At 45.0% G+C, this 26,081-nt stretch overlaps 1 protein-coding gene across 8 annotated transcripts in view; it reads right to left on the bottom strand.

Annotated features, from left to right (window-relative positions):
• Positions 1 to 447: 447 nt before the first annotated feature.
• The window catches only part of ENTPD6 (ectonucleoside triphosphate diphosphohydrolase 6), a 43,020-nt gene continuing 17,386 nt past the window's right edge, over positions 448 to 26,081 (bottom strand). For 4 of the 8 annotated variants that reach the window (XM_047852501.1, XM_047852506.1, XM_047852502.1 and 1 more), the window contains 10 exons: positions 25,885 to 25,960; positions 25,190 to 25,225; positions 24,213 to 24,301; positions 23,335 to 23,414; positions 22,618 to 22,682; positions 10,697 to 10,798; positions 8,039 to 8,179; positions 6,339 to 6,395; positions 5,042 to 5,154; positions 1,830 to 4,931 (listed from right to left, as the gene is read on the bottom strand). In XM_047852501.1, coding sequence (XP_047708457.1) covers positions 4,833 to 4,931; positions 5,042 to 5,154; positions 6,339 to 6,395; positions 8,039 to 8,179; positions 10,697 to 10,798; positions 22,618 to 22,682; positions 23,335 to 23,414; positions 24,213 to 24,301; positions 25,190 to 25,225; positions 25,885 to 25,960 — 858 coding nt within the window. In that variant the 3' untranslated portion in view covers positions 1,830 to 4,832. Of the gene's footprint in view, positions 459 to 1,829; positions 4,932 to 5,041; positions 5,155 to 6,338; positions 6,396 to 8,038; positions 8,180 to 10,696; positions 10,799 to 22,617; positions 22,683 to 23,334; positions 23,415 to 24,212; positions 24,302 to 25,189; positions 25,226 to 25,884; positions 25,961 to 26,081 lie in introns of those variants that run through there. The other 4 variants (XR_007150851.1, XM_047852503.1, XM_047852504.1 and 1 more) reach the window with 4 other exon arrangements.

Below are 26,081 nucleotides of genomic sequence, written 5' to 3'. Positions count from 1 at the left end.
TTTGGAAGCCTCTGGATCTGGGTCTGGGTGGGGACCTTCACTCTTTACTTGCTGACCTTGAGTCCTTAGGGCCCCTTGACCAGTCGGTGCTCCGTGCGCTGCCATGAAAGTGCAATCACTTGCTATTCCAAAAAGCAGTTGGCTCCATGCCTGACCTAAACACTCCACAACACAGGCCATTGTTATTTCAACTCAAAACTGAGGGACATTATGTGTAATTATGCTTACCTGGTCATAACTTTCAAGATAATTTTCAAGGCGCATTCAAGGATCTTGAGAGTAAAGAGGCCTTGGAAGTGCCTGATATGACCTCTTATCTGGACAGGGATCCCTTCTTGAGTACCCTTGAGTGCTGGCAAGGGTGGGGATGTATATGACAGAGAGCCTATCTTCTTTTAGGACATCTTTCCTTGTTAGAAACCTGAAAATGGTCTGTAACTTGTGCCCATGTGTCTAAGCTCTGGCCTCTGTAGCAACAGAGGCAAGTCCAGGATCTCACAATCCTTACAATATTGAAGATGCTGTCAGATTCCCATCGGCCATAAAGCCTCTTCCAGTACTGTGATTTTGTGATTCGTAATAGGAAACACAGATTTGGCCTTCATCCCTGCTCTTGGCCCCACAGCTCCTAAACCCTAGGGGGACTTCCTAAGTCATAAAAGCAATGGGAGCATCTTTTGTTATAACGTTTGGTCTTTGGTCCCAGGTCCCATAAGCTCATTCAACCACCCCTGAGTCTATGTTAATGAGGTGATTTCTGGAAAGCCCCTAGGTGACCACGGGAAGGGGGACAGTTGCCAAGGAGAAACAGCCATGCAATCAAAAGGATGGATCTTTCAGCCTCCCCCACCCTGACCTCTGGAGGAGAGAGAGGCTGGAGGTTGACCTAATTACTAATGGTCAATTATTTAATCAATCCTACATAATAAAACCTCCATAAAAAATCCCAAGTAGGGGTTTAGAGATCCTGAGATCAAGAGTTGCTTGCTTTAATTAAACTTCTGGTTTAATTAACATGTGGAGGTGCTAGGAGGGTGGTATGCCCAGAGAGGACACGGAAGCTCTGGACCCTTCCCCTATGTCCTGCCCCACATGTCTCTTCCATCTATTCTCTGCAATAAATCAACAAGAGTAAGTCAACTGTTTTTCCTGAATTCTGTGAGCCTCTTTGGCAAATTATCAAATCTGAGGAGAGGGTCATGAAAACCACTGACTTAGAGCCAGTTATTCAGAAGCACAGGTGACAACCTGGATTTGTGACTGGTACCTGAAGCAGGGGTGGGGGTAGTCTTATAAGACTGAGCCCTTCACCTGTGTGGTCTGCACTAACTCCAGGTAGATAGTGTCAGAACTGAGTTGTAGGCCACCTAGTTGGTGTGGGAGTATTGCTGACACATCTAGCATCAGAGAAAAGTACCAAGAGTAGAAGGCTGAGTGGAGAGCAGAGAAGAGTTTTCCTCCACAATGATGAACTGCCCCAGGGACTTCAATCATTCCTCACACTTCATGCTCTCCAAACAAGTCATTAAAACAACCTTACCAGAAACCGCACACACAATGTGGCTTTCCTGGGAGACTCTTCCTGACACTGCTATGATTCTGCACACTTCTGGGATTGCTCATTACCTTATTGCCAGCCTTGATTTTATCCCAAAATGGTATTACCCTAGTTTGAACATCACATTTGCCTTTCAGGGACTCTGAAATGGTTCTAAAAATAAAATCCACCTTGAAATAATGATTTACTGTGCCTGAGGGTATTCATAAGTATATATTGGGAGTTCTTAAAGTAATAAAATGAAAACCATAAAAAACAACAACACTGTTGGTTAACTTTGAAAACTATCCCAGTGGGGTAGCCTTTCTAATTATGACACAAAACCTGGAAGTCATCATAAGTCTATATAAAAATATAAATCAGTTAAACTTAAATACATAAAAACAGTAAAACTGTGCATTGAAAAAAACACCATAAATTCAAAAAGTAATAAAATGGGAACAAACTTGCCACACATTCTGTCACAATGACTAATTTCCCTAATGTATAAACATTCTTCTAGTAAGAGAATTACCACAATCTCTCAGAAAAATTGGCACAGGACATGGACAGATGTTTCACAGAAAAAGAAATGCTCTTAGACATACATATGACATGAATTAGGCCAGTGCACAGGAAAATTACCATCTGACGACATGGTCACAATTTAAAACATTCCTGCCTTTGGATCTGGCAATGTCAGCATGGCTCACGTATGGATGTGGTACTGGAAACAACCTGATGCCGGGGGTCCTGTCATCCAGACATATGGATGACACCAGCCACTGGAGGACTGAGGCAGCTCAGTGTGCATCAACAGTGTAGCTGTTCTGAGTGAGAACAGGAAAGTACAGGACATGTGGGCAGGAGGTGGTGTGTGGGACATGCTAGAAAGATCTGAGCACATAGATGCACACGGCTTATGTGAAGTGGGGCACACCAGAGGGAACAAAATTCTTACTGTATCTGTAGTTTGACTTTTACATGTTAGGAGGTGCATATGTAGTTACTTCTTTTTTAAAAAACAAAGCCTACTTTATAATCACAAAAGACACAGCAAAATGACTTGTGTACTTTGCTGGAACTAAAAATATTCCATGACTTATTTGGTGATCTTTTGGGAAACTTCCAGTTGTTGCCACTTTTTCAGATGTGAGATCACTAACCTATAAATGGACCAAATCAATTTTCACCTTTACCTTCATATACATTTGATCATGGCCTCTGGAAGTTCCTTAAATATTTAACTTGTTAGATATTATAGAAGGAAAAGGCTGGGGAAACCCTGCCAAGGCAGGGATGGTGAGGTGCTGGTAGTTGGATTTTCTTGCCCTTTTCAAATGAAGGTTTCCTAGCTGTAGCCCAAATGTGGCTTTTTATTTAGGTAAAACACCTTCCCTTCTTTGTCTTTTTCTGCTTATGTCATATGCACACCTCCAGACCTCTGCCCCAGGGTTTAAATTCTGGGGAAACCACTGGGCAGAGGGTGATTAACCTTATCTTGTCAGTGGATTTTGTACTGGGGTCTTCCACCAGCCTTCTGAAGTTGGGCCAGTGACGATCAGACCACAGAATCAGGACGTTCAGAAAAGGGGGTAACTGCTCCCCCATCTCCGTGGGCACAGCACTTCAAGATCAAAGGTTTTACACTTCGATCCCTCCCTGCCTCCACCCCTGGGGACGAAGGGCTCTTGGAGGTAAGGAGTAAAACTAACCTCCTGTAGCTCTCTGCAGAGCCCTTTCCCCAACACAGGCCTCCACTCATGGGCTCATTCAGCAGTCACATCGGTCCTGGTCCTGCAGTGGCCCTAAGTAGTTGAGGGGCCAGACCCTATGCTCACACCCAGTCTTTGTCTGGCATGCGACCCCTTTCCAGCTGTCCCAGATTAAAGCCAGATCCTCAGAGAACACACTGCAAGCTGGGGCACAGCATTTGCTTGAGAACTCCACACTGCACGTGGCTGCGGGTCACAGTCCCAGGGAAGAGGGGAGCTCTGCTGGGAAGGCAAGGGGCTCGCCTATAACCACGGGCATGTATGATGGCCTGAGGATGGCCTCCCTATGCCCTTCTGCTGTTTTCTCCTTATGAGGCACACTGACAAGAGTTAATGTGCCACCTGTCACCCGGCATGGACAGTTCTTTGTTTCAACTATAGTAAACAGGGATCTCAGGGGCTTTTCTACCAGGGGATGAACATTGCTGATGCTCACCTAGAAGAGTGACTGGAGAAGAAACCCTTGTAAACCCTTTATTTTGAGTGGAACACATGAGGTTCAGCTTATTCCATATACCATACATTCACTGCAGAACGACTGTGGCCCCAGGGCCTATGTCTCACAGACTTCACATCCCGATGCAAGAGGGCCCAGAGCCAGTGTCCTACAGAGGCCCCAGACAATGGGCATAGCCCTATACCCCAGAAGAGCCTCAAGAAGGCAGTTCTGGGGACTGCAGTCCACCTGACCCACAGGGGGATGGTGTGTGTCTTCAACACTGCTCAGCTGCAAATGGCTCATGGTAGCAATACATTCACTGGGGCTCAGAACACAGCTGCTACACAAACACCCAGCACCACACAACAGAGATGTCACTCACACAGCACAGCCATAAATATTGTAAGCAGGTCATGCTCACATTCAGACCTCCTCTGAAGAGCTGGGACACACAGAGGTATTTCCCCCAGCCCTCTTCTACTCACAAGGCCAACTTCATCAGCTTGCCCCAAGCCATCCAAGAACCTGAGAAAACAGACCTCTGGATGACCTCGCATGTCCATAACCAAAGAGGAGGCCAATGCATTCAGGTCCGCCCAATTCACTGTCCCAGAGGACATGGTGGTTGCCACTTGGCCCACCCTGAAAGCAGCCAGAACAGCCTGTAAAACCTCCCGACCAAGTCTCTGGGGAGAAGGTGGAGGTCCACCCTGGGGATGAGAGGAGGGACCAGACAGGGGCAGGGAGACAAAACAAGACCCCTGTCACAGAAACACGTTACAGTCACCCCAACCCTGCATACAGGGGAGGGATGGGGGATGGTGTGCCTGTGTCATACTAAACTTGACATGTGCCCTTTGCCCTGTCTGGTTTACTGCCCACCTGGGGCTGAGGCAGGAGGAGACACTAGGCCTGGTCACGTTCTAGCTCTCTGCCTGTCCAGGGGCAGGTCTGCAAGGCCAAAGGGAAAGGGGTGGCAGCCCAAGCAGTGGCTTCCTCCCAACACATCAAGGCGTTCCACACAGGTCTGTTCTCATGGAGATGGAGCCGCTCTGTAAGGATGGCTGGGGCAGCTTGGCCACTATGAGGCTGGATTCTTCTGTCTTCTCAGGGAGTCGATGTAATGAAAAATGGCCCCCAGAGCCCAGCTGGTCTCAACATCGTTGATTTTCCGAGTCAGCTTGAAAACACAAAGGAAGGCACAGAGTGGGCATGGTTGGGAGGCTGGAAGCAGTACCCCCAGCCCTTGGGGTCATAAAGGGCACAGGAGCACCCAGAGACAGTCTTTACCTTCAGCACTTTGTTCTCTGGGAAGCCAAACTCTTGGAGCAGCAGGCTGATGTAGGTGAGGTCCATGCACAGAAAGGGGTTGCCTGGAGGATGGGTCTCCGCTGTCCTGCACACTGGGGGTGAGAGAGCCCTTTCCCAATCAGATTCCAAGTGGTTCATTCCTGGGTGGGATGGGGGGGCTCTATGCAGACTAGACTCCACCCACCCCAGGTGCCCACCCTTCACAGGGCTCTATGTTGGCCCCAGGTTCTCAGTGATTTAGAAAAGACTGTAGCCCAGAGTGGGAAGGTGATCTGCCAAGAGCACACCAAAGGGTAGGGTCTCAAAGCTAACCAGCCTCCCCTGGGCCTGGCCTCCAAGACCAAGAGGGACTTGTGTGTCTTGTCTTGGTGTCATGGGCCTAAGGCCAAAGTCTCACACTGCATAGCTCTGCACCCATGACTTCTAGATACCTCTCTCAGGGGTGGATCTGGGCTTTCTGGAGAATGAAAACACCAACAAATCTGGCTCAGAACATTCTACTCTTATTCTCAAGGAGGATGAACAAACCTACCAATAGCCTTCCCAGAATTCTGCTCAGAACCTTTTCCTGTTGAAGAGTCATGACAAACCCCTAAGTGACAAGAAAACTTGAAGAAAAAAAAAAAAGCCACTTTGAAGGGGAAGGGGAGAAAGGACTTTCTATAGAGAAACATATGAAGTTTAACTCTTTTGATCTGCAATTAACAACAACAACCAAAGAGCAGAATATTTACAGACAGCCTTCATTTCACACCCCAGCCAGCCAGATTGAGTGTGATGGACAAAGGAGGAGAGGAAGGGGGACTGCTGGGTCAGCTACCTGCAAACTCAAGGGGAATAGCTCTTCACTCCCTACATGTTGGGCTCTGCTGTGCAGGGGTTGTTGGTGTGACAATTGTGAATTTGCTGGGACAATATCAGGGGAAATCCCTGAACTGCAGTGAAGAGGTGTCAGAAACAGTGAAATCAAGGGAGTCCATTCCTAACAACCTTAGAACTAGAAATATGCCGTATCACAGCCAGGGACACTGAGGCTCCCCTCTCCCCCTGCCGTGGCCACACAGGATGTGGCTGACCTGTGGTCTGGGCCCAGCACAGTGACCCCAAGCACCCTCTCCCACCTCTGAACACTCATCTGCCTGGCTGAATCAGGAACTAAATCCAGAAGTTCTCAGTACTGCCTCACAAGCACCAAGGTACATCTGCCACACAGAGGGACTGGGTCCCTGTCTCCCACTCTGGCTCTTCTCACCCGGGCAGTGCAGCCATCACTTACCATACTTGGCTGCAATATCAAAGTCTCCCACGACGAGGCTGCCTCCCTTCTCCACATCTGTGGGATAAGACCAAACACCTGGTCTGTACCAGCATTCCTGAAGCAGTGATGCCACCAATGCCCTGAGGCTGGTGCCCATGAGAGGATGATGTAAGGCGGTGTATCCAGGCTGACTGCAAGTGGAGCAGTGGCCCTCCCATGCACTGATCATTTGTCCAAAGTGACGTGGCTGGGGGTGGGTAGGTGTTCCATGCAGGACACCACATGGGGATGATTAGCACAATCATGGGACTTAGAGGGTCCCTCAGAGGAAAGGCACCAGGATCCTTGGACCCCCAGAGACTGGGCAATCTCTTAATTTTAAGTTAAAAAAAAAAAAAATAAAAGGGAATAATTGGATACATTTTCTCAAGCTGTGGCCCAGAGTTCAGCAATGGTATTCTGGTATCAATTTTATGAATGTGGAAAAAAAATTCTATAAAAAAAGTCAAATAGTGGTTTGCCAGGTCTTAGATCAAATGGTCAGAGAGACTTTACAGGGCTCTCCAGAAGGGAATGGCCCCAGTCTTCTGTGACATTCCTAGGGAGGGAGGCATGGCAGCTGTGTCTCCCAACTCTCAAGATTGGTGATTGTTTCTTCAACGCACCCCAAAACCTCTACTTTTCAAAGAGGGGCCTTGAGATATCCCACACACTTACGTTTCGTAGGGGGCAGCTGCTCAGTGAGCTGAATTTTCCTTGACTTTGGGCATTTGCTCAGTCAGCAAATGTCACATTGAAGATGGATACCATTTCTGAAAACAGACCTAAGCAGCTCTTTCAGAGCCATGTGTGACCACAAAAGGGAGTTGGAAGAGCTTTTCTGAACAGGCCAGCATCTCCCGAGGTCACTCTGGGAGGTTGTTGGTCCCCTAGGGAAAGGGCAACCTGCAGCCAGTGATAAGGTGATGCTGGGAGGTGTCTCTTCAAGCCAGCCTAGGAGAGTGGAGTCCCCCAGTGTACTGCCAGGCCAAATTTGTGTGTGGTAGGCCCTGAGCATTGTGATGTCCACAGCCAGTGGCACAGTCAGGAGAGTGGGGATCAACTAACGCTGCTCCAGGTATAGGGAGCCTGCAGGGGCCCTCAGGCCTGGCAGGTCAAGTGGCCATAGGGCCAGCTACCAGGAGGTAGCTTATTCTATGCCAGAGAGAGAGACCTGGGGCCTGAGCAAAGGGTGAATAGAGGTCATTTTCCACCTGGACTACCCACCCTTGGGTGGTAGTGTTCCACACTGGTCCCAGGCAGCAGGTGGCTCAGGGAGCCTGGAGACGCCACAGTGCCCATAAGCTCCTGAAGCTGGTCAGTGGGCTGACCCCTCCCCATGCCAGCCTAGGTGCCAGATGGGGAAAGGTGGCCATGTCACCAAGGGCTCCCTCAGCTAGAGACCTGGGGGCCAGGCAGGAATGGCTGAGGGTCTGAGTTACACAGGTGCGTCAGTTCTGCCTTAGAGCAGAACAACTCAACAGCAAGTAACTGTTTTTGCACTGACATTGTATTACTAAGTGGCTCAAAAACCTGCTTTATTTTTGAAAAGGGGGCTTACTATTGCCTATACGGATGACAAGACACTTGCCCTCCTGTCTACTTCCAGCTGTGAGGGTCACTGATGACATGATTACTCTCTGCCGTGGGCCCTCTGCACACCTCAGCCCCACCCTTACCTATGAGGCCAACATTTGCTGCAAGGTCATAATAGTAGGAAAAAGCATAAAAATCCACATCCTTCACTTCTTCTGTTCTATGCACTTTGTTTCGAAGGATTTCCGACACTCTGCTGGCACACAGCTCATGGAGGTTCACTGCTGAGGCAAAGGAGAAGCACAAAGATAGCAGTTTGGGGGCTCAACACCTGGGCCACGCAGCCCCCAGGGCTCTGTCCAGTGATTTGAGGCCCTGACCTGGAGGGTGTGGCAGGGCAAAAAGCCTGCATAGCACCTACCCTGAGTCAGGGTGCTCATCAACACCACACATATCAACAGCAAACTTTCAGGAGCCACAGCACTGTGGGCCCAGGTCAAGGGAGAGAAACCCAAAGCATGAAGGTGGCCAGAGATGGTGTGGTCCTCAACCCTGAAGGACATCGGCCCTTGGCTCAGCACACACAGCTGTCCTAATGCAGCCCAATGGGTTCAAGTTCACACTGTTTACTCTCTGCTAGCCCTTACTGAGCTCTGAACATGCAGGCTATCCCATCAGCCACTGTGGAAGTGGGACCTGCACCCTCCTTATGTCACAGATGAGGAAACTGAGGCCTAACAGGCAGCTTGCCAAGCTCACACAGCTGGCAATTAACCCCTTGCTCGGAAGAAGGACAACAGAGAGCCCCAGAGGTTATCAAACGTGGATATCCCATAGCCCACCCCTGGACTCAGCTTCCCATCTCTCCCAACAGACCTGCCATGGCCTGAAAGCAGCTCCAGCCAATTCTCCCCTTGTCCTTGTCCGCTGGATCTCATTTCCCTCCACTGTCCCTTGTCAGGACAGCCATACTTCCACTTCCTCATTCCTTAAACACAGCAGCCATCCCAGGGCTTTTATACTTGCTGCTCCTCTGGCCTGGAGAACTGTTGCTTTAGATCATCTGTGTGCCTTATTCTCCATCTCTTTAGGTCTTGGCTCAAACACCACTCCATGAAGCCTTCCCTGGCCATCATATTTAAAACAGTTATCTTCCTCTCAGGTTCCCCCTCCCCACAATCCCTTCTGTTTCTTTCTTCAAGTTACTTTCTTGTTTATCAATTCCTCCCACTGAAATGTCAGCTGTATGCCAGTGGCTGCAACAGGGCCTGACGCATAGGATGTGCATGAGCAGCTGGCTGAGACGGTGACCTCCATGGTCAATAATAAGAAACATATATTTGGTCTTTGTTCTGGACACAGCTTCTAAAACCCTTGGGATTTCCTGAGGAATGGAGATAAGAGGAAGATCTTCTGTTACTCAGGATAAATCTGCCCCTTTTTCTCAAGTATACCTGAATTTATGTGAATGAGTGGGCTCTTGTTGGTGGGTCCCTGAGTGGCTTCAGGATGGGAGCTGGTTATCAGAGGAGCCAACCATGTGATTAGAGGGTTGGAACTTTCGGCCCACCCTTCAAAATTCAGGGAGGGCAGGGGGCTGGGGCTTGAGTTAATCACCAGCAGACAATGATTTAATGACCTATGCCTGTGTAGTGAAGCTTTATATAGCCCTAAATAGGTTCCGTGAGCTTCCTGGATGGTGAACACATGAAAGTACTGGGAGGTGGTGTCCCCAAGGAGTGCATGGAGGCTCCACACCCCTTCTCCAACACCCTGCCCTATACATCTCTTCCATTTGGCTGTTCCAGACTTGTGCCTTTTATAATAAAACAGTGATATTATGTAAATTGCCTTCCTGAGTTCTGTGAGCTATTCTGGCAAATTATTTGGGGGTGGTGGTGGTGGTTCGTGGGAACCCCTAATTTGTAGTCGGCTGGTCAGAAGTATAGGAGGCCCAGGACTTGCTATCTGCATCTGAAGCAGAGGGGGGTGAGGGGAGCCTCGCAGGTCTGAGCCCTTAACCTCTGCAGTCTGCACTAACTCCGGGGTGAGTCTGAACAGAATTATTCATGTGTGGAGAACTGGTGGGTGTGGGGAACTCCCTCCCCTCCCCTGCCCACATTTGGTGTCAGAAATGTGAGTAGAAATAGCTCTGTCACCAAAGACAGACAAACCTCATGCCCATTATGTCCAGCCTGGAAACAGTTCAATGTTTCTTTTAGCAAAAACTAAAGGAGCACAGAGCAACCGAAGACCACGTGGGGCAAGAGGGGTCAGGCTGGTGAGACAGCACACCCAATGTCACAGGCTGGGGGGGCTATGCCACCTGGATCAGCCTCTCCTGTGCTCACCAGGCAGCCTGAGGTGATAGGTGGAGGGAACTGATTCCACTGAAGAAGCCATTTCTCCCTCTTTTCAGAGATAAGCTCACACTGCTACTGGGCCAACAGCCCCAACTTGGCCATTTGTCTTAAGAGTGGTAGAATGTTCAGGTCCTTCCTCACTGGAGGCTTGTTAGGAAGTGCAGTCTTTTGGAAGAAAGTATGTGGCAACAGACAAGGGAGCCTTGTGCAGAGACCCCATGGGAGCCAACAGTTCCCAGTGTGTTCTGGCAAGGGCCTCCTGCAGCCCTGACAGTTCACAGAGGTGCTTCCATTTCATGGGCAAGTGAGGGCTTGTCTGTGAATGAGGCTTGGCAACAGCCTCTCTGCTTCTGAGAGGTATTCAGAAGGTACAGAAGAGAGGGAAGGCTGTGGATCTTAACCCTCATAAACCACTGATGAACAAGAAGTCCACCATACCTGCCTTCTGTCCTGAAATTCTGTATGTTATTTCAGCATGTTGCCACTCTCCTGTGAAACCTGGAGACAAACAAGGACTGACCAACTCCTTTCCATCCTCAGCTGAAATAAAGAGAAATAAGAAAGGCACGTTATCACAGTAAGAATGGGGCACACATGGATTCTCCTGAGAACAGGCCTATAACACAGAGGATTATAGGCTAGTGAGGGGAAGATTTTTACCTCCCTTAACTACCTAAAATAATTTAGATAGTGTGTCTAGCCCAGAAACAGGGCTGTTACCAGAGATATTTTAATCTAAGTGACTTCTGTATGGATGGGCAAACATCTAATAACCAAACCTCTGTTCTTGTGTCCTGTGAATCACCTTCTTCCCTTTTAAAGCCCCCAGGCCCCTGGTCTATTTCTTAGCTCAGGATGACACAAAGCCTCAATTGCCCAACTTGTCCTTGGTGTCATATTCTTCTGGGGCTCCCATACATTTGTAATTAAATGTTTTTCTCCTATTAATCTGTCTTATGTCAATTTAATTAATATACTAGCCAGAAGAACCTAGAAGGGCAGGAAAAATTTTTCCTCCCCAACAGTTGGGGAGCCAGCCAGGAAAAACTTCACTGGCTGCAAACTGCCTGTTCTGAGGCTGCTGCAGCTGAGAGATCCTGAGACTTCTGACAGGTGTGGCACAAGGTACGAATTTTGTCAGGCTCCTGAATCTCTGCCTGTAGGGTCCAGTGGAAATGAGTGGTGAAAATCTCCCCCCACCCTTCTAAATTTAGATTAGCAGGAGAAAATATTTGTACAAGTTCCTTGGGTATGGTGACTCTGGTAAAGATTTATTATTAACACTCTTGACTTTTTTATTGATCCTTTTTGTTGCAGAGATGGTCACTGCTTTTCTCTTGTCTGTCATCATTTGTCATAAGAAGGAAGACCACAGGGTAGAACGCAAGCCTAGGTCCTATAAGCCTGCTGAGTTCACAGTTCCCACCAGATTAGTGTCTGTTTAGACAAATGTTGCTGTGGGTCAATATGCACATGAGGTAAAGAAGTTGCTAGGGGACATCTTGGAAGCCAAAGCCACAAAACAGGTAGGCATGGGTCAAGCACTTAAAAGCTGTCAGAGTGCTCCCTGTCTAACCCAAAGACTCCTGTGTTAGGATGAGTTAGTCACAAAACAGGCCAGACTGACACTAGGTCACCTGTGAACCTTGAGAAAACTGCCATACGAGGTACTCTGTAAAACACTTCACAATCTCTAACCCAGCAACACATCCCTCTCAGGTACAGTTTGGCTGAGACACCAAAGGCTCAGCTAAAGCTGTTAATGTGCCTATAAGGGGCTTTCCTTTCATTTTGTTTATGTATTGAGAGCTTGTCTTTATGACCAGTGAGAATATTCTCTCTGTACACATCACATGCATCTCGGTGGCTAGCTGAGTAGTCTGTGGTTCCAAGACTTTAAGTCACAAGAAGCACTCTTTGTCTGACCAGGCCAGCTCTCAGGAGAGTTTGTCACAGGGGTCCTGGTCCATATGGGGTTTTTGTCATCTCAACCTTCACTGTTTTGTCAGTGCTGAAAAAGTCCCATTTTAGCAGTGCCTACCTGGTATCTGATTAGCAGGTGTGTGACTGGAGGTGCCTCATGTTCTCATGGGGAACTGGAAAGGGTTTTCATGCATCATTCTTACTGCTTGCAACAACAAAAGGCTTTACTTTCTTAGACTATTTATGGGAGTAAACTTTCTGGATCTTATAAGGGCCCATCATCTTTTGGGACACTTCTTGTGTTCATGGTTAAGCCATAGAACGGCTTTTTGGTTTGAGTCACTATTGAGATTAATATAAAAATCCTGCTCACCAATGGCCAATGAATCCTTTGAATTGATAATATTTGAAAGAAAGAAAAATATTTTTGAGAGTTCTCAATTATTATCCTAAATAATTGTCTTATTGGTACCTATAGAAAGACCAAGTTAAAAAAAAAAAACAGACATGAAGAAATGTAACAGCTAAGCTTTAGGGACTCCTTTAATAAGATGGGCAGGGGGAAGAAAGGAAATTAGACTTAAAACAAAAATGAAAGTCCCCATCCAACATAAATTTCTTAAAATCTAGCCCTGTCTCCTCAGCAAATTCCCTTAACTCCCAAACTCGTCCACCTTCCCCAGAAAATCCCTTAAACACTGAACTGCTTACTTCAGCTTCCCTTTCCCTACAAGATTTACAGAGAGCACTCTGGCCTGATCTCTACGCCCAGGGTACACAATTTACTCATATAAATACTAAAAGCCAAAAAACAAATTTAACAGTAGCACCCAAAGTAGACAATAAGGCTTAGAGAGAAAGCTCCTTGCTATAATCAGGCTCTGCTACCTTTAGGCCTTCCTGTGCAATGTCCTTTACAGCTACATCCTAGATTCCCACCCAAATAATTCACATCCCTAGATAGCAGATTTTTAAAATTGTAAAGCCCTTGAAGGGCCTTGAAAGTCTTGACTTTCATTGGATTCTACCAAATTAAAAGAAAATCCCAGATTAATGTCCATTTACAACCCTACTCATAGGGACCTTGTTTGGGTGCTAAGGGGCATTCTTCCCATCCATGGTTATATTGTAGTTATCAGACAAGCCAGATAGCTCCCTGAAAGCCTCCGCCCCCACCCAAGGAAACAGATGACTAGCATTTCTCCTAGGACCTCCTATAAATGATCAGCTGAAGGCTGATGTTAGGGGCTGATAGGCTTTTCTTCCTAAGATGAAGGTCCAAGATTGAAATGTGCACTCAGAAAGGAGGCCTTTGTTAAAATACTATATATAGACTTTACAAAGGCATACTGCATTAATCCCGGAAAACATCTGCTGTTTGTCCAGACTGAAAACTGCCAAGACATTTAAAAGATTTTTTTAAATAGCTCTGTGGCTGGAGACCGGCCAGACTGGAAAATGATATTCAGAGACTGATAGGATTTTTTAGGTCTTTTCCCCTAAGCTAAAATGAAACTATGTTCTCAGAGGAAAAGAAAAATCTTCTGAAGCCTCTATAAAAAGTTTTATTACTAAAACACTACAAAGCTCTTATATATATATATACATATATATATACACATACACATATATATATATATGTAATACATATATCTATAAACATATTAATATAGTTGGATGGGTGGATCAAACTATGATATCATTTAAGCTGCAACCCAATTCTTTTAAAGAATTGAGAACTGTCCTTGTCTTACAAATCTTTGCAAAACTAACAATGCAGCTTTACAGGCAGCTCAAAGCTCACCTGTTCTTTTTCACCAATCCTCTCCCCCTCAATTTATCATCAACATGCATTCTTCCTTGTGCCTTTGAAATTGAAGTGTTAAAGTACAAAACTCAGGGAGGTAAAACAAAAAAGGGAATGGTCACTTGGAACTTGGGCTCATACAAAATTTTAAGTGTATGGAAACTGTAAGGTCTCAGTTTGCATCTGTTGATATGTTTATGTATTCTATATGTATGTGTTGTAATTGGGTGATATCTTCTATGTCCAAATGGTGTCAACAAAACTAATTTGTAAGAGAGCTCTATTTAATTGGCTTAAAGAAATGAAGTGTTTACATAAATTGAATTCTCAAAAATATACAGAAACTAGGGATGCCTGGCTGCTTAGTTAGTGGAGCATGTGACTCTTGATCTCAGGGTCATGGGTTAGAGCCCACATTGGGCATAGAATTTACTTAAAAAAAATTAAAGAATAAAATACTTCATTCTTTTTTTTTTTTTTTTTTTGAGAGAGAGAGAGAGAGAAAAAACGAGCATGCATACTTGCGAGAGGAGGAGGGGCAGAGGGAGAGAGAGAAAGAATCTTTTTTTTTTTAAATTTTTTTTTTTTCAACGTTTATTTATTTTTGGGACAGAGAGAGACAGAGCATGAATGGGGGAGGGGCAGAGAGACAGGGAGACACAGAATCGGAAACAGGCTCCAGGCTCTGAGCCATCAGCCCAGAGCCTGACGCGGGGCTCGAACTCACGGACCGCGAGATCGTGACCTGGCTGAAGTCGGACGCTTAACCGACTGCGCCATCCAGGCGCCCCGAGAGAAAGAATCTTAAGCAGGCTCCAGGCTCAGCACAGAGCCAGATGCAGGGCTTGATCCCATGACCCTGGAATCATGACCTGAGCTGAAATCAAGTCAGTCACTCAACTGACTGAGCCACCCAGGCACCCCAAAGACAAAATCTTTAAAAAAAAAAAAAAAAAAAAAAAAAAAAAAGAAACTAACCCAAATGTTTTCAAGTTAATGTGATCTAGTATTAACCTTTAGTAAATAAAAACTAGTTTAAGTTTGTTGATTAAAACAGGCAGGTCTTCAGAAGTTAATCAGTATGGCAGAGTGCCTGGGTGGCTCAGTGGTTGAGTGTCTGACTCAACTCTTGATTTCAGCTCAGGTTACGGTCTCAGGATTGTGGGACTGAGCCCATGCTGAGCATGGAAAACTGCTCAAGCTTCTCTCTCTTCCTCTCAAATTAAAAAAAAAAAGTTACGCCTGTTTCGGATTCTGTGTCTCCCTCTCTCTCTGCCCCTCCCCCGTTCATGCTCTGTCTCTCTCTGTCCCAAAAAATAAATAAACGTTGAAAAAAAATTAAAAAAAAAAAAAGTTACTAGTATGAAATATGAATATCACTATGAATATCACTATATCACTTTTATTCCACCTTGATTTACTTAAGGTCAAATAAGCTCATGCCATCTTTTACAAAAATCTATCAGCCAGAAAAATAGCTTGGGATGATGGCTGACTTTGTCTAAGGTCTCATAAAGCAGTCTAAACACAGTTGTTAAGAACAAGTAAATTGGGGCACCTGGGTGGCTCAGTCGGTTAAGCGTCCGACTTCGGCTCAGGTCATGATCTTGCGGTCTGTGAGTTCAAGCCCTGCGTCGGGCTCTGTGCTGACGGCTCAGAGCCTGGAGCCTGTTTCCGATTCTGTGTCTCCCTCTCTCTCTGCCCCTCCCCCGTTCATGCTCTGTCTCTCTCTGTCTCAAAAATAAATAAACGTTAAAAAAAAAAATTAAAAAAAAAAAGAACAAGTAAATTAAATAGATACAAGTAGTATATGAGATTTTTAGGTGAACTTTTCCGCAATAATTATGTTTTATGGTATGTGTACTTAAAAAATTTTCCCAAATCTTTTGGATAAGCTAAAGCTTTAAACTTTTGCTAAATGATGATTTAAGTTAAATTCACTGACTATCCAGACCATTTCTAATTAAGAGAAAATACTGGAACATTAATTACTGAACATAGATTTATACACTTTTATTTCCTTTTTCAGAAGAACTAAAAGGTATTTGGATCATGAGTAAACATATCTTATGCCATACTGAAAAAAAAAATTGTGCTATGAGGAAGCAGATGTCTCTAAGAATTATTGTTTATTTATTTGGGGGGGGGAGGGGCAGAGAGAGAGGGAGACACAGAATGTGAAGCAGGCTCCAGCACAGAGCTGTCAGCACAGAGCCTGATGTGGGGCTCGAATTCACAAATGGTGAGATCATGACTTGAGCCAAAGTTGGAAGCTTAACCCACTGAGCCACCCAGGCACCCCTAGAAATTATTAAATGTATTCATAAGTTTGCCAATCTAAACAATGCTGGTGTGACATAGTTTACAACTGTTAACTTCTTAGGGGTTTTAAGAGTTAATTCTAATTAATATATGTAACTAAAATTACTAGCAATAATAAGGGAAACAACTCTGTATGCAAAGACAGTAAAATGTGCTTTCAGTAAGAAGAGGTATGAGGTATGAAGATGCATTTTTGTTAAGGAGAAAGAAAGTAAATTTGTTCCAGGTAAAACTGGTTATTTCCAAACGGGCAGGAGAAGAATAAAGACAAATTAAATGGAAAGCTGGAAAGATAAAATCTTACCTTGTGTGGTTAAGTTGGCTAAAACTGAATGAATTTATTTAGGTTATAAAATGAAGCTTTAAAATCAGTAGTGTACTTATATGAAACCAAAATTGAATGTTCTTTCACCTACTAAAAGGACAAAGTTTTCTGTGACTAGTAACTGGCCTGCTCCTGATAAGACCGTGAAAGGCTTTTTGTTACCTTTTAAGTAACCAGCCTACAAAAAACAAAGATTATGTTTTATCAAAATAATTTTGTTTTATCAGGTCTTTGACCAGTTTTGCTCACAACTATGTAACCTTCTGTTTTGCCCTCCCAAAGGATTTTACCTTTGTCACTTTGGTTAAACAGATAAGTAATGGGGGCGCCTGGGTGGCGCAGTCGGTTAAGCGTCCGACTTCAGCCAGGTCACGATCTCGCGGTCCGGGAGTTCGAGCCCCGCGTCGGGCTCTGGGCTGATGGCTCAGAGCCTGGAGCCTGTTTCCGATTCTGTGTCTCCCTCTCTCTCTGCCCCTCCCCCGTTCATGCTCTGTCTCTCTCTGTCCCAAAAATAAATTAAAAATGTTGAAAAAAAAAATTTTAAAAAAAATTAAAAAAAAAAATAAACAGATAAGTAATGTTTCATAATGATCAGTAATTTGTATTAGTCAAGTGTACAAATCTTGTGGGTTTTTTTGACAAATTTCCAAAATCAAATTCTAAATGAATTCTTTTTTGGCCTCCAACTAAGTTTGAGATTTTTTTTTTTTTTTAAATTTTTTTTTTTCAACGTTTATTTATTTTTGGGACAGAGAGAGACAGAGCATGAACGGGGGAGGGGCAGAGAGAGAGGGAGACACAGAATCAGAAACAGGCTCCAGGCTCTGAGCCATCAGCCCAGAGCCCGATGCGGGGCTCGAACTCACGAACCGCGAGATCGTGACCTGGCTGAAGTCGGACGCTTAACCGACTGCGCCACCCAGGCGCCCCAAGTTTGAGATTTTTAAGAGAGCACGGATAACATCTCAAAAGATACGCTCTCTCTATAAAAAGAGATGTTACACTGAGTTTATTTGTTATGTTAAATTACCTGGAAAGCATGTCAGATAAGTGATGATAAGCCTTCTTAGATTATAACATATGAGTAAATGTTACTAACATACATATTATAGAAATTGTTAAGAAATTCCTAAAATTCTGGTATGTCCTGGTATAATGTTGTGTCATAATTGTTACCTTAAAATATTGCACACCACAGAAATAACCAGACCTCTTTGTCAATTCCACTACAATGAACTCTCATCAGATCTTTGACAATGGGTATTTTAATAGTCACTTACAGTTACTATTTTTACTCTTGCAAAAGTGTTCCTACAAAAGTACTTTCCTTCAAGGAGATTCAAGAAAAGACTTTTGACAAGTCCAGGTTTCTGATAACTTTATGATCATAAAACCGGGCTGGGTAAGAATTTCTAGAGCTAAAGAGAAAACGGGATTTAAGGGAAACAAGTACTAATTACATGGAACTGAATAAACTGAGAAGGAGCATTATAATTTTTATGAGTTTTTGTTTGAAATATTGCCTGTTCTGTTCTTCCAGATTTAGAAAAAAAATTTTAAAAATATATTTATTTATTTTGAGAGAGCGCAAATCAGGGAGGAGCAGAGAGAGGGAGACAGAGAATCCGTTGCAGGGCTCAAAACTCAAACCATGAGATCAAGTCCTGAGCTGAAACCAAGAGCTGGCTGCTTAACCAAATGAGCCACTCAGGTGCCCTTGTTTTTCCAGATTTAAGGAAACATTTTTCCTCTTTTTTCTTAAGCTATCAACAACTTGGTAAGATATACCTTTGTGAACAAAGATGAAACAATTACTTTTTCTCCCTATCTGATACTTCCAGAATTTGGAAACTTACTGAATATGCTTATTTTCATGGCAATATAGTTACGTGTGTAAGTTCAGTAAGAATCCATTCTCCTGGGTCTCCAGAACACAACTGGAAACACTGGCTATATTACCAAGGTTTTTACTAGAATGTCATATTTGAGAAGGATGTGTGTAAGCTCAGACATGATCAGACAATTTTAAGGAACTAAGGCTGGTGTTATGAAGCCAATGAAGCACCTTGAAAAAACTGGCCTGATATCTTGCTTGAAGGGTTCCTAGCATGCTTACAGGTGAGTAAATGTTTTCTGGCAGGTGCAGGAACCTTATGATATTTTAGACACCTCAAGAAAAGAGGAATTCACCTAAACTATAGGTATTGCAGGTTAAGTCTGATGGCATTGGCTTGATGGTTCTAGCTTCAAGAGGCCATTTTAAAAACTTCAATCTGAGATTCCTTATGAAAGTTCCAGCAAAGAGGATTAAAAGAGCCTATATGATGGTCAATCCCTATTCTTGCTGCACTTATGCAAGTAATCAGACCAAATTTATTGAAACTAAACTTAATCTGCAAACAAATTAGTCTTACTGCATTTATCTCTGGTAGAAATGGGGTGGCTAGTAGAAACCACAGTATACACTTCTACTCCTGCTGTCTCTGAGGTTTTATCTTCTGCCTATAAGTTGGACTGGAGCCTCATTATTCTACTCTTCTCGGATAGGTGGCTATAACTCTCCAAACTAACATTTCCAGTTTTTCTCCTACACCTCTGACTTGGAATCATTGAGAGCTAAATTGCCCTTTTTTGAAGCCATTAAACCTAGGCTGGACAATTGGATATAAATTTCAGAGAATCATCACAACAGCTCACATATGGATAATCTTCATGCCGGCTGCTGTGTGGAGCACTCAGAAAGATCACCAAAGACATTCAAACTGCAACAGGAAAACCTATCAGTTTGCCACTGTCTGCCCTCACTCTGTCTGAAGGTGCTTCAAGCTGAACATCTAGAAATCTTCTCAAATGGCTGCCTTCAGAACAGAAACTAGGATTACAATCTGCCAGTCATTAGCCACTATGTTTATTTCCACAGAAATGTATTTTACTTAAATACCTGATTTCTGGCACCACAGGCCTAACTTTGGGTGCCCACCTGCATCACTGCCTCCTGAAATGAGACACAACTATCTAACTGAACCCATCCATTATCAGGACTAAGAGCCTGGTTCAGTGATATGGAACAATCTACTAGCTTGAGTTCTCGACTGTGAAACTTCTTAGAAAAATTTCAAAGGTAGGACTAACAGGGAGTTGAATAGATGACCCCAAAATATGCCACTTTGGCATGTGGAATGTTTTGAGCTAAAGATAATCAATACTCAGAAGATTCAAGAAAAACTTTTACCTTTCTCTTAAATTCTAAAAGAATTTAGATAGGGGGTCTAGCCCAGAAAGAGAGCTGGTACCAGAGTTAAGTTGTTAAGAATGACCTCCGTATAGGAGGGCAAACACATCTAATGACCCAACATCTGTTCTTCCTATTGTCATGTGAATGCCCATCCCCCTCACCTTTTTAAACTGTACTGTTATTATTTTATTATTAAGTAATCCACTTCTGTGACTGTCATGAAGCCCAGGCGGGGTTAACAGTAATGAGTCCTAGAGGTAACTATACCCAACTATGGACTTTCTGGGTATAAGCACTATCTTCCCTCTCTACCTCAGCTGAAAACCCAGACTCATGAGGCCTTAATCCCCGCCTCCCTATTCTTGGAAGATGCCAAAGCCAACTATATACCAGGTTTTTCAGAGAAGATGACTTTGTCTTCCCAGAAGACAAATGCTCTAGTTTGCTTTATGAGGCAAATAGTAACCCCCAAGCCCCAAACCCCAAACAAGTTGGGACCTGCGCAGACCTCACTGTGCCCTCTTCGCCTTTAAGGCCCTAGACCTCTATCCTATTCCTTAGCTCAGAATGGCACGTAAGCCTCAATTGCCTGACTTGTCCTTGGGTATCATATTTTTATGGAGTCCTGTGCGTACATAATTAAATTTTTCTCCTATTAATCTGTCTTATGTCAATTTAATTAATAGACCAAAAGAAAAAATTTTCCTAATACTAGTAATGAAGGCATCGGAGAGCTAAAGGAACATGCTTCTTTTTGCCAGATTAGACCTGACCTGTGGAAGGATTCCAGGTCAACTAGGGGAGGCAAAGACTTTTTCTATCACAGAAGTTGCAGCAAAACCTCATCAGTTCTAGAAACATAGCCACCACAAGCTTACATGCACTGAGGGGCTTCAGGGTTCCAGGCACTGGGTCAAGTGCTATTCAGTCAATTGTCACAACCATGCTAATAAAAGGGGAGCCAACACTACTTGGTTTTATGGACAAATGAGGCAGTGAGTAACCTGGCAGGGCCAAGACAATGCTATCATGCCATGCATCTGTGTTGCCCCACAAGACAAAACCTGAGGGTTTTTTTCCAAAAAAAAATTGGAAAGGAAGCATGGTGGTTGGCCTCCAAGGGCCCACGATGCCACCCCTCGAGGATGTGCATGCTGAGAAGTGAGTCCCTATGTCTGCCCTTGATTCTGGCCTGGGGCTGCTTTCACCCATGGAATGTGCAGGATATGATGGCATGTGACTTCAGGGCATTTTCCTTCCTGATCTGCTAGGGAGAAATGCAGGCTGCTCTGCTGGGGGTGGGCCACATGGAGGAGCACTGAGTTGCAAGACATTCACCCAGACACCACAGGTGTCACCACACAACACCCTAGGGATCCTAGAAGAAGTGCTGCCCAGCTCAAGCCTGTGCAATCACGAGATACAACAATGACTGCTGTTTGCTTGTTTAACCAGTTTGGCGTGTACTTGTTGTGCAGCAACAGATAACACAATAGGGAGAGGACTCCTCTGGGGCAGGAGCTGTCCACACCCTTCGTGGCAGGTGTTACAGTCCTATGTGTCCCAAGTGGGCACTTCATGCAGATGACAGGACTCCAAGGCTAGCCATGGACAAGGCTACCTGCCTTCTTCTTCTTGGCTAAATAGGTGTTTTCTGGTCCCAGAACAAAGTCTGCAGGTATACCTGAGACATGGACATGTTTCTGGTTTGCAACAAAGGGGATAGATACCATAATAAGGTTAAACACTAGGATTTGAAATAAGTGAACTGAAATAAGATGTATGTGAAAAACAAAAATTCCTGCTGAACATTACCACCCTGGTCAGAACAACCAGGCCCTTAGAAGAAGTGCAGAGAAGTGCTAGGCCTATGGAGGGGAGCGGGTGTGGAGCAGGGAGCGGCAGGGCTGAGGGAAGGGCTTGTGGCTGGAACACAGGTGTGCATTCACACACACACTTCTGGACCAGAGGCATGGGTCAAGGCCTTTGGGCCTTGATCGATGCCATCAGTAAAGAGAGGCCAATGCCAGCATCAGATTAGTGCCCCCCAAATTGGGAAACTCCTAAGTGTCTCCTAAGTGATCTCCTAAGACCTCATAAGAGTTCATGTATCCTGGTGGCCAGCACCAGGCTTCTCCTCAGCCAGGCCACTCAGAGAAGATCAGAAAAGGCCTGGGAGGAAACATCCTGACCTGACATAGGCTCCATCTCTAGTCCAATGCCATGTCTGCAGGAAGGGCCAAGCCCATGTTTAATGATCCTTCACAGAGCAAGAGAAGATGGAGGGACATTCTCACAAGACTAGAATTTCTGTGAATAAGGGAATTCAACCCCAGCTCCAAGGCAGCAGCCTCAGAATCACCTCCTCATGGTCCCTCCTGTACTGTCATGAAGAATAATGTTCCCTCCAGATCCTTAAAAACCAGTCCATTCCAAACACAGGTGATGATTATACAGTTTCTTGGCTAAAATCCCCCAGCTCAGTGTTTGAGAAATAACTTCACTAGCATCTCTTCCTTTTGAAAAATAACTTAGCATGTACACAGCTAAAACACATCACCATTCATCACCATCAGAGTGCCCACTGACAAGATGTGGGGTGCATCCCTCCATATGCATCCCTCCTGGGCTCTCCCAGTCTCCAAGGCCCAGCGGGCTACTATGAGGGCGGAGGGTGGGAGCACCTTTCCTGAAGGGCCCCTGAAGGCTGCTGAGCAAGGAGGGCTCTGAATTCTCATTCCACTCACCAGGTTTCCCTTCCATGCCACCCAGAATTGCTAGCCGTGCCGACATCAATCCGAGGCCCAGGTAGCTGTGGAAAGAAAATCCTAGGTGAGGGACTGGCCTGCCACAGGAAGCGCTCGGTGCCATCTTCAACTCCACCTCCAGTATGGTCACCCAGCCTGGATCCAAAATAAGTGGGAGAGGGAGGAAACCTGTGCCGAGGCAGCAGATTTTCTGCTCCTAGAAGCCTCTCTTTGTGGAGTTCAGGCCATTTAGTTCAACAAATGAAAGCCTATTAATTGACAAGAGCTTGCTTAGGAGCTGTGGGCACCAGTGAACAACACAGATGCACCTTGATTTTTATGGAGCACATTTGCTTTATGCCAATAATCTACTAAAGGTGCCACGTAGTAAATAGATGGCTGAGAAAATTCCTGCACAATCCATGGGCTCTTCCCACCTTTTGGAAACCTCCTCCAAAGCAGAGGAGAATAAGCACAAAAAAGAGAAATGTGATTTTACTGTAGGTGAATTGAAAAATGAAGCAGGGAGAAGGCAGGAGAAGGGAGGAATAGCAGGGAGGAAGAAGAGGAGGAAGAGGGAGAGCCTCCAGTGGGGCATCCAGCAGAGGGGTTTCTGGGGCCTGGCCTGTTTGTGACCGGGTGCTCTGGCCACTGCACAGGGCTGGCTGAGCCACACTCCTGGACAGGCAACCTTCCGCCCCCACTCCCAAAACAAACCTGTAGGAATAGAGCTTGTAGGTCCGATTAAACATCTGGAGTGACGTCAGGTAGCCAGGCGGGGAGGTCTGGAGGGTGTCCTGAGGAAGAATGTGAGGATCACTATCCTTCCCGCTGGTCTTTCATTTGAAAAGACCAGGGTATATGGAAACCAGTTTGACAATAAATTTCATATAAAAAAAATAATAAATACATATCCAAAAAAAAAAAAAAAAGAAAAAGAAAAAGACCAGGGTATTCACAGATGTATTCAATTAAATTAGTTTTTTGTTAAGTCACATGTTATGAAAGAGTTTGGAACAAGCAAATGAAAAATAAAATGTCCAAAATGAAAAACTATGTTTTTCCTCCTTATAAGTAATATTTTCCATTTTGACAAGTATGGCCCAATCAAGACAATTATGAGTGAATTTAAATGTTCTTCCACTGAAAACTAAGAATAATAATAAAGTGGTTGGTGAGGAAGGCACTGTAGTTAACTATGGTCTTGACTGAGAGCATTTTTATCTCCTTTATAAGGTCTATCACACAGGGCTTGAGCTCTCTCAAGCTCTACTGGCCCCCTAATTAATAGCCCCTTTTCTGGCTGCCCTAGTGGGGAAGGGGAGCATCTCACATCCTATGGCCCAAAGGGTTCCAGGTAGTATCTAATTTATTATCCCACTGAAGACCAAATTTCCATTTTTTTTCCCCGGGCAGAGTTAAAATCAAGTGAAGAAGCATTAACTGTGAATGACTCTGGCCTTCAGGACAGGAACTGACTACACAGGCCCAGAGGCTCCAGTTCTATGGGCCTCCCCTAAGGGGCTGCAACTCTTGGGGACAGGCAGCCTTGGGGGGGGGGTAGGGGCCACAGTGGGGTGACAGAGACCAGTTACCTCGACTCTTGGAAGGAAGGTGATCTGAGTGGACCCTCCACCCAAATCCAGCATGCCCACACTGCTCCTTCCTGGGGTTTTCAAACTGCCTGGAGCATAGTGAATAGAAACCAAAATAGCACTGTTGCGTTAGTAATTAGACCAGAACAGCCAAAAAAGTAAAAAGAGTTTAGGAGCCAGGCCCCTCAGTGAAAAGAAGAACAGAAAAACAGCTGTATTTAACAATCTCTATGGAAGGATGCACTACATGTATAAGGGACATGAACGTGGCTCCACTGGCTGTGGCTTTAACAATATAGGATGACACTGATCTTCAGCAGAGAAGTGGGGCCTGCCCTTATCTACTGTTCACCCCTCAGAGACAGACTTCCATGATGTCCCTTCATGCCCAGAGGCATGCCTTCCCCTAGCTCAGCACTCCCAATCTGGCCCCTAACATGGTTCTCCACCCCAAGGGGCAAATCCTGCCACAAAGCTTCTTTCCTTTTCATATATGCATCACACGCGCTTGTCTTTGCCATAATTACAATAAAGAGACAAAAATCAACATGTACTGAGAATAATCTAAGAATAACAACAACTTGCCACCTCGATCCAAGAACTAATGTTTTTGTTCCCTGTTCTGTCTACAGCACAGGAATTCAATTCTAAGGTGATGAGCATACACCACATTTACTATGTGAAAGCATGACTGGTTTTATTCAGGACTTCCCTAAGAAATGAGAGGACAGGGTCCCAGGCAGGTGTGGCTCCAGGACAAGAGGCTGGAACCATGCTGGTGAAAACCAAGCCTACAGAGAAGCATTTTTATCTGCAAGCTCCATGCTTGCCCTGATGAGTCCCCAACCCATCCCAACACGCTACTTTGGGTAGCAACACTGGGGAACCCTAAGGGGTTAAAGACTAGAAATGAGGCTGCTGCTGTCAAGAATGGCATCTGTGGACTGTCAGCTTCTGGCGGGTGGGGAGGAATGTACCTGTTAGGAAGTTGACAGTGATCCACGCTGAAACGCCTATAAGAGAGGGTCACAGACAATATGTGAATAACCTGAGATGCTGTAAACAACACATGCACTCAAATGACCACTTTCAGATTCCAGGAGCTGGAAGTGAGCACTCATCACTCCTCAGTCTCCAGACCAACTACAGGAAGAGGCATCAGTCATCAAGTCACCAACAGCTTCTGGAAGACTGTTCTAGAAGACACCACACTAAAACAATAAATACTCTGTCAAATGTTGTATCTCTCCCTCCTATTCTTTATCATCAACTTCCACTTTTTGGAAGAGAACCAAATGTTGCTCTTCCCTCCCCTGGTCATATTTAAAATCAGGGGCTGGTGAGGAACCTGATCTTTTCTCTCTTAGCAATAACAATGTAGCAGCAAACTTCTAAATAGGGTAGCAAGTGGGGATTCTCTCTAAATGTTCTTAAAACTGAAGAGGATTTGTTTTCAGAAACTTCATCTGTGCCAAGTTTGGAGCTGGTCAAGATGAGAACCCATCTCTAACACTGGCCCACAAAGATCCTCTGAGACAGTAGAACTGTGAATTGAGTGGGACTGCCATTTTTGTTTGCCTGTGTCTGACCAAGGAGAAAGTTCCCACTCGGAAGCCAACAGCAGCCCTACATACAGCCTGTCTCGAGGGACAGAGAGCTTGGGAGACCCTACCTTCATCCGTTCCATTCATGATGGAAACACAGTCATCTCCCACAAGGAAAGGCGATGCCTTAAACACTTCTTTCACCTAAATGTAAAGAGACATGTCTTTATCCTTCAGAATCTAGACTCAAAGTTCCCAAATATGCTGTGTTTTCAGCAGGTGGTGACAAAACAGCAAAGGACGGCAGCTGTTGCTGTGAAGTAAC

The sequence above is a fragment of the Prionailurus viverrinus genome, chromosome A3 (assembly GCF_022837055.1).
Source record: "Prionailurus viverrinus isolate Anna chromosome A3, UM_Priviv_1.0, whole genome shotgun sequence".
Taxonomy (NCBI): domain Eukaryota; kingdom Metazoa; phylum Chordata; class Mammalia; order Carnivora; family Felidae; genus Prionailurus; species Prionailurus viverrinus.
Note: the sequence above shows the minus strand (reverse complement) of the source record. Positions and strands in the feature narration are given on the sequence as shown.